At 36.3% G+C, this 8,704-nt stretch overlaps 1 protein-coding gene across 1 annotated transcript; it reads left to right on the top strand.

The window, feature by feature from the left end:
* Nucleotides 1-2,533: 2,533 nt before the first annotated feature.
* LOC107385077 (uncharacterized) lies at nucleotides 2,534-5,529 on the top strand. The gene is made up of 5 exons (XM_070549462.1): nucleotides 2,534-2,695; nucleotides 3,662-3,979; nucleotides 4,113-4,393; nucleotides 4,706-4,833; nucleotides 5,154-5,529. The coding sequence occupies exons 1-5, from the start codon at nucleotides 2,614-2,616 to the stop codon at nucleotides 5,323-5,325; spliced, it is 981 nt and encodes a 326-aa protein (XP_070405563.1). The 5' UTR covers nucleotides 2,534-2,613; the 3' UTR covers nucleotides 5,326-5,529.
* Nucleotides 5,530-8,704: the final 3,175 nt, after the last annotated feature.

Here is an 8,704-nt window from a genome sequence, read left to right on the forward strand (position 1 = left end):
GACATGAGACCCCTGAATTGTGCCATTTGATGCAGATGATACCATTCAGTCAGTCAAAACTTTATTCATAAAGCACTTTTCATACAAAGCTTAAACTAGCTGTATCTAAAATAGAAAGCTGTTAGTGTTCATCAGCAGACATAAAAAGAAGTTGTCAGGTTTTGTGGTAGGATGTTTTAGGACCCAAAAATGCAGAAAACCAGATGAACGAGGCAGGAGGTGGATGATGAAAATAAAATCCTTTATTAGGAGTAGTCCAAGAAGCAGGGAGCCCAAACCAAAAAATCCAAAAATCTAAACTGAGTAATCAAAAACTTCAGAGAACTAGAAACACTGGAAAACACTGGAATCACTAGAAGCTAGGAACAGGAACGAGACGAGGCTGACAAGAACAACAATGGACCGACAAGAACACAGAGACAAGGAGGGCTTATATAGACAGGGAGGAGCAATTAGGGAAACAGGAAGCAGGTGTGTGGAGTGAGGCTGGAGGGAAGGCAGGTGACAACAATTATCTGGATGGGGAAGAGAACCAGTGGAGGGCAGATAAACCTAACACTATGTAAAACACAGAACTAAACCTAAAGACTAAGGGAAGAACTCACACAAACACATACACATACTGAGACACACAAACTATGAACTGGGGAACAAGAGGCTGTGGCTATAACTTAAGACACACAACAGAGATGCAGACAAAGGACACATGAGGGCGCCAAGAGAACACAAAAGGGAATCCAGAGAGGGATGGAGAAACATTAGGAGACACATGGGGAAAGACGCAGACAAAGGACACATGAGGGCGCCATGAAACACAAAAGGAGAACCTGGAGTGGGAACTGGAGGGCTGGGGAACAAAGGGACACAGAACATGACAGAAGTAGAGAAAAATCCTAAATTAACAAAGGAATCGGAAGAATACCTTTTTTTACATTAATGTCATATTGTTCTATGACAATTTCATACTGAAAACCTAATGATCTTTTCAATTTTTCAGAAGGGATTTAGTCTTATCTGTGTTTCAAAGCTTAGATCAACTTCTCAAATTAAGGAATTACTGAAAAATGCTTAGCAGTTGTTAAAAAGGTCACTTTAATGTTAAAAAAGTTTTAAAAGAGGTAAATATTTGTCAAATAGCCAAAGTTAATTATTTACTTTCATATGATCGACTGTACTTGTGATTTTTATTTTTAATTTATAAATCTGGTAATTGGTAAAATTGGGCCCAATACTGAGATGATTAGAAGTAGCTAATAAAGTAAGATCACCACACACAAAACACCACACTGTAGTCCTTTATTTTGGTAACTATTTCAGTTCCCCTGCTGCAGGAGGAAGTGATTTATGTTCAGACTGAGTCAGAGATGAACTGTTGTGTAATTTATTAGTATAAAGTTCACAGAGAAAGACAAGCTGCACAGACTGGTTTAAAACTAAATAAAGAAAATACATTTTTGTGTGTTTAGATGCACAAAAAGGATATTTCTTTATTCATTCTGACAAATTTGTTCAAAAATAAGAACTAATTTTTAAAAATAACTTTTCTACATGAAATAACTATAGTGCTGACAGGATCAACCTGCTCTCAGAAATTTTCCACTGAGGAATCATGTGACCTTCACTCCAGCTGAGTTGTTTTTCTCCACGTATTTAATCACACCAGAGCAGAAAGGACAACTTTGTCTGCTTATTTCATGACCTTTAACCCCTTAAAGCCTGAAATCTGAAAATAATTTTAGTTTTTAAAACTGAACTATATTGTCTAATGTTAATAAAAACACTCAGTTTACATCATGATGTAATCCTATTAGAATAACACAGTAATAATGAAATACAGAAGGTCCTTGTCACCCGTAGACCTTCCACTAGAGGGCGGTAGACATGTATAGAGGTGAGTAAGGCAGGTTCGTGCTGAAGGTACAAATCCTGATAGCCCATCTGGGTAATCTAAAGCCAGAAGTGGTTTAATGGGAATTTGTGATGATGGTCTGTAGGGTTAAATTACACAAACAAAGGAAATAAATGAAAGGCGTACATGGTTTATCACAAATTACTTAGTGAGTATTTTGTTTTCCTGAAAACATGTAGGAAACCTTTTAAAACAAATACAGGCAAGTGACGCAAGAACATCTGAGTCAAAGGGTGAAACATGAAGAAACATCCAATCCAAAAAATAATCGGCTACAGATTTAATCAGTAATATAAAACACAGAATAAACACAAAAACTTATCAACCCTTATCAAGTATTTGTATGAGAAGACACAAATCAAAGCAAAGATGAGGCTAAATGAACAAATGTGTGCAACTTAACTAAGTTATAGCTACTAACAAACTATAAAAAATAAACAAAAGTTGAAAAAATATAAAAAATATCAAAATAAAGAAAACATTTAAACTTTCAAATCAGTGAAACATCTGAAGAAATGAACTAAATCTTATAAAACATGCTTGTATAAAATGTGTTTGAATTTAACTAAAGCTCCGCCTCCTGCTATGTCTGATGGCGCAGCTGCTCCCTCAAGGGTAAACAGGAAGTTCTGAAACGAAACTTATGTGGCTGCAGGTGTTTGAAGTAGAAAAACAGCAGAAACAGAAACTTTTGGACACACAGAATGGACACACTGGAGAACCTGGTGAAGATGAAGCTGCCTCTCTTCATCATGATGGTCGCCACAAACTGTGCATCCACACCAGGTGAGAAATGAACTTCAAATGTTTCACCTTTTCAAAAATACTGTTTGGTTTATTTATTTATTTATTTATTTATTTATTTATTTATTTATTTATTTATTTATTAAGAAAAGGAAGTAGGATTAATACAGCATCTCACCTGTTTTCCCTTAGAAGCATTTTTTTTAAATTTTATGTAAATAAATAAACACTAATACATTTACTGTTTTCTTTTGCTCCATGAGGTGGAGCTGCTGAAAACATCTTAAAGAAAACATCATAACAAATCATTGTTAGGCATGGGGAGATTTTAGTGGTTGTTCTGTTTTAGGGACTTCTAAATAGGTTAGGTGACATGTGTTTAAGTGGTTATTTTTAACCATCATAAATAATAAACTACTGAACTCTTATAGTTTCTGATGCAAAAAACAAAAGCATAACAAGGTTTATGACTTTAAGACAAGAGAAAAAAGTTCAGAAAATGATGAAGATGCTTCTTGCAAAAATCCAACTGTCTCCTAAAAGTGTTAAGTTTCCCCAGAAGAGAAGAACCAAGTTTAAGGTTGAGAAACTGTGATCTGCTCAGATTTTAATCCATTGTTGTGGAATTTTATTAAGCATTGAGAAAAAGTTTCTGTTTTCATACTTACTGCAAAAGGAAATGAGGAACACAGATGCACGAAACATCCCGTTTCCAGCGAGTGTGTCCTGCAGACTGACTAGCTCCCCCTCCAACTTCTCCATCTGTGGTCTTATCTACATCTGAAGGGAAAGGAAGTGTGACTGAAACCAGGAAGTAGACTGGGAAACTTCAGTGTATAGTTTTCTCAGACCTTGGATCAGCTAAAAGAAAAATGCTGTTTGCAAATCACAGAATACTTCGTTCAGCACAGTATTAATGAAAAATCATTAATCAAATCTATCACTACAGTCATTACTTTAACCATGGATCTGAATAATAAATGTTTGTGTTTTTGTTTGGTTCCTCAGACGGTTCTGGGCTGAATCTGAATGGGAAGATGTTCACTTTGTCTGGTTATGCTGGACTACGTCTCTTTTCACCCTATATGCCTCCCCCCTGGTTCTCTACTACACCACACACCACCACCCGTCCCTACACCACCAACACCCGTCCCTACACCACCAACACCCGTCCCTACACCACCAACACCCGTCCCTACACCACCACCCGTCCCTACACCACCAACACCCGTCCCTACACCACCAACACCCGTTCCTACATCACCACCCGTCCCCACATCACCACCCATCCCTACACTCCATGGACCACAGCTCCAACCACTAGAGGTATACACTTGACCGCTGAGACTAAATATTGTGTTTATGCTTTTTATTTTTAAGGCCAGAATATCTATTAGAATTTTATGTTTTTCACTAGTATATTGTTTTTGATCCACCTGTCTTCTCGTGGAATCTCCAGGTGTGTCCGTGTGTCTGCGGTACATCTCTGACTTTGATAGATTCTCTTACTTCACCCTGAGTCCATCCAGCAGCTCCCTGAGGCTGTACTCTGATGGGCAGGGCTTTACTCTGACGTTCAACGGCTACAACAACATCAATCTGTATCCCCGCATCCGGCTCTGGTCAGACTCAAGACAGAACATGTGGACGAGCATCTGCTTCACCGTGGATACCGTGAAGAAAGTGGCTCAAATGTTCAGAAACTCTGACATGAGCCCCAGGAAGCTGCTGCCTACTCAGGTGATGAAATGACACAGTTCATTCATTAGACATTTACTTGTTTATTGTTGTGCTTTTTCAGAGCTATTTATTTATTTCACACTGTAAAGCATTTAAAGCAAATGCAGAATAACTGGAAAACTGTAAAATGATAACACTATAAAGTTCTGTTTCATTCACTTTTGTCTGGTTGTTTGTAGCTTTGAGCAGGATGATGAAAAGAAAGGTATTGTTAAATAATGTGTTAATTTGTGTGTGTGTGTGTGTGTGTGTGTGTGTGTGTGTGTGTGTGTGTGTGTGTGTGTGTGTGTGTGTGTGTGTGTGTGTGTTCAGTATACATGGTCAGGTGAACCTGTGATTGATTTCTCAGATTTTGAAGGTCAGGTGACCGACGTCCAGGTGTGGGATTATCCTCTTCGTTATAAAGAAGTCCTGTACTACACAAGCGCTGGTTTCTATGGGTATGACACTTGTTTGTGTGTGTGTGTGTGTGTGTGTGTGATGATTATATAACATCAAAAACTGAAAGTTTTTGTAAATCGGTAGTGCAAAGTGGAAAAAGGATGAACATAGAGAGCTGTGAACAGTCAAAAACACAATCTGGCTCTGGAACAGAGGAGGCATGGATTTTAAATTGCGTCAGACAGGTGGAGGGTATCAGGAGTACAGAGAGACAGCATGGGTGGGCGTGGCCAGAGCTGCAGACAGACCCAGAACATGACTGGATCATGATAACATGGGAAAAACCTGTCAGGATCTCCAGCATATTTCTTGTTTCCAGGCCATACCAGGGATCTGTGCTGAACTGGTCCTACATCAGCTTCTCCATCAGGGGAGGCACGCTGCTGGAGGAAACCTTCGAGCAGCAGATGAAGCTTCCAGCTGGCGGTGGGAAGCCCAGACGCCGCCTGAGAAGGGACAAGAGCAAAGAAGCAAGGAGACAGCTGAGTTGATAACAAATGAGAAAAAATCATTAATGAAAATATTCAAATGTATTTCATCAATATAATTACAAGAAATACTAATTAATCTAATCCTCAGATTTGTGCTTAACCACATGGATGTTTTAGAAACCATTTAATGTGTTTTTAATCTTTATGCATGTTTTAAAAGTTTTACCTGTCTGTTAGTCTTCTCAATAAAATGTCAGCCTACAATTCTAAAATGTTTACTGACTCAGCATAACTCATAGCTATTCATGACAATAACACTGTAGATTACTGTCCTTGAATTAACATCACACCTTAAAGGCTTAAAACATCCAGATGGAGCATCAGGATTAGTACACTCATCACAAACCTGTCTACCCAGTCCCATACAAGTCTACTGCCCCCTGGTGGAGGATCTACTGGGTATAAGGGCCTGCAATGATTCCTTCTGAGCTGATGGATTTTTATAAATGATCATAAACTAATAACGTTTTACTACACTAATGGTCACCTGCTGGACTTCTGCTTTCCAAAGAGACTTTTACCTCTCAGAATCTGATCATAAAACTTAAAGTTGCTAAAGTTTTCTGACACACTGAACACACACAAGAGGAAATTGAGAAAAAAAAAGATGAACATAAGAAGAAACCTGGTTAACAGGAGCTCACAGAATATTTTTCAGATTAAGATGTGTCACCTGTTCAGCAGCTCATCAAGCTCTGCAGAAGCCTGTTAAATGCTGTGGATCAGGAGTGTTGAAGCAGGGTTACAGCTAAAAGGTGCTGGACACTGGCCCTCCAGGACCAGGATTATGAACCACTGACGCAAATTATTAAACTTAAATTAAACCATTAAGCATTAAAGCCTCCAGAGGGAGCATCAGAATTAGTATTTTGATCAGAAAAGCTGCCATATCCAGCCCTACTACATGTCAGCTGCTCCCTGGTGGAGCCAGCAAGGGCCAATTTTGTTTACTGAGATAATAAAATATACTACAATGAATAATAAATAAAATACAATTTATAATAAATTGTTACATAAAGACTTGAAAATAGTTCCATTGTAATAAGTTTTTATATTTATTATATTTTACAAGTTCAGGATTTGAAGGATTAAAAATAAAGCATTGAAAAAAAAATGTAGAAAATGTCATAAAAATCCTGAATAAAATTAAAAATTTTCTAACAGATTTTAAAATTTAATCATCAACTTATTTTAATTTTCAATCCATTCTAAATCCTGTGTAAAACCCAATTCCCACGTGTAAAGCTGTTTTATTTAATGATAAAAACTTTTTACTTTGCAATTGAAATCTGAGATGATGAAAATAATTTTACAACAGTAGAAATGTACATTTAAAATAAACAAAGGTGATATTTAATCCTTAAGCTAGCTGGTTGACACTTAAGAGCAGATTTTAATCATACCCTGTAGAATTATTTAAAAAAAGTAAATAAAAGCTAAATACACATAAAAATGTGCAGGCACTTGACACGCTGACCTTTCACAGATGTTTCACCTGGTTTTTATTGATTTTATAATATAATCTACATTCAGATGAACAGAAACATCCTGCCTGAACATCACCAGAATGTTTTTCTCTGGACATTTTTACATACAATGATTTTACTTCTTTATTTTGATATTGCTACAGCAAATTTCTGTCTCACTTTCAAGTTTTTATTTTAAACTAAAGCACTTTTAAAACCTTGAAAATCCCAAAATAAAATACAACATTTCCTAGGCTTTTCAAGCACCAGTGTGAGCATTAACGTGGGTTGACAATTGGAGTGAATTCCTCACAACTTCTGTGAAAAACATGATCAATAAAAACTAATTATTCTTTTTAAACGTGAGGGGAAAAAAACCTTACCAGGAACCATTTTTGTAATGTTTCTATTTTGACATATTTAATAAACAAAAATATGTTTTGTACACTCTTATACAGTCTGCATGGCCACTTCTTCCACACCTTTATGTACAAAACTCTAGATTCTCCATAAAAAGTCAGGATGGTAAAGTATTACAAATATAAAACCTACAGGAGTCCCTAAAAGTAGTTTCCTTCACTTCAAAACATTTAGAAACATCAAATTAATCTAATTCAACAGTTTGAAATTTCGAGCATCAAATTGATGTGCAGATATTGGTTCTACATCATGGAAAAAACAAACAAACCTAAAATAAAATAATAAAAAATGAAGAAAAAAAATGCACCAGATGAGGAGACGCTTCGGTATTATTGCATTGTTACATTAAATTAATTTAACTAGTCAGGACCAGAGAGGCTTTAAACATGGATTTCAGTGATTTACAGGATGTCAGTATATTATCAAAATCGTTATTCCCATCATCGATCATGATTTGCTGACGGGAAACCACAAAAACAAATTCAGCATAGACACACTTTAAACAGACACAGGTTTACGTTTATGTGCTCATCCTCCCTTTGACGTCTTCACTTGACTTAGTTCATTTGTCTCATTAGATAATAAATCTAGGCCTCCATCTTCTAGAATACGCTTCATTTGATTGTAAGAGGCTCAGGAGAAACGTGGGTGTATTTTCAGAATAAAAGCTGAGAATGTTGTAATTCCTACCGGAGACAGTCGGGTCTTTGGTTTGACTTTCTAAGGCACCAGGACAGTTGGGTTTTAGTAAATAATCATGAACTATTAAAGTATAAAAACACCACTGGTCTCCTGCTGGACCTCTCCCTTTATAAGAGACTCCGAGGCTCTTTTTAAAACTGATTATTTGTGTTTGAAACATCAGGATGAAAGGATTTTACATCTAGAACAATTTTATTAATAATCCAGGAGTTTACATCATTCAGATTTACAGGATCTGGAAAAGAGCAGCAAGTGATTACCTTTTATGAATCTTAATTTGAACATCAAGAAGCTTTGAAGACCTGATTACTTCATAAATACTTTGAGGGATTTTTTTTACCTGCTGGTTGGTCGAAATACTCCAGCTGAGAGGGAAGAATTATTGCAAACAGCTTTAAAATAAGAAAAGAAATTATCTAATTAAAAGCTAATTATACAGATTATCAGACAGGATTTCATCATCAGTAATAAATTCTTACACATTTTAAATCTTATTGCTTCTCAGATCCTTTCATGAACATTTTATAGTTAAACATTCTCATGTTAAATCTTTAAAAACTAAAATGTATTCCTTCCTATTTTATAAAGTCACATCATGTTCTAACATATTTTTCCTCTTTTCTCGCTAAAACATGACGAACGCCTTTAGAGTTTCACAGATAAACCCTTAAATTTGCTTTTTTTAAACATTAAAAACACAAATTCAGTTTTCAGACAGAAACAAATACAAGTCGTATAAACCTCGACTCGATTCAGGATCGGTGAATTGAATTTCCCTCTGGGATTAATAA

Source organism: Nothobranchius furzeri, chromosome 3 (genome assembly GCF_043380555.1).
Source record: "Nothobranchius furzeri strain GRZ-AD chromosome 3, NfurGRZ-RIMD1, whole genome shotgun sequence".
NCBI lineage: Eukaryota > Metazoa > Chordata > Actinopteri > Cyprinodontiformes > Nothobranchiidae > Nothobranchius > Nothobranchius furzeri.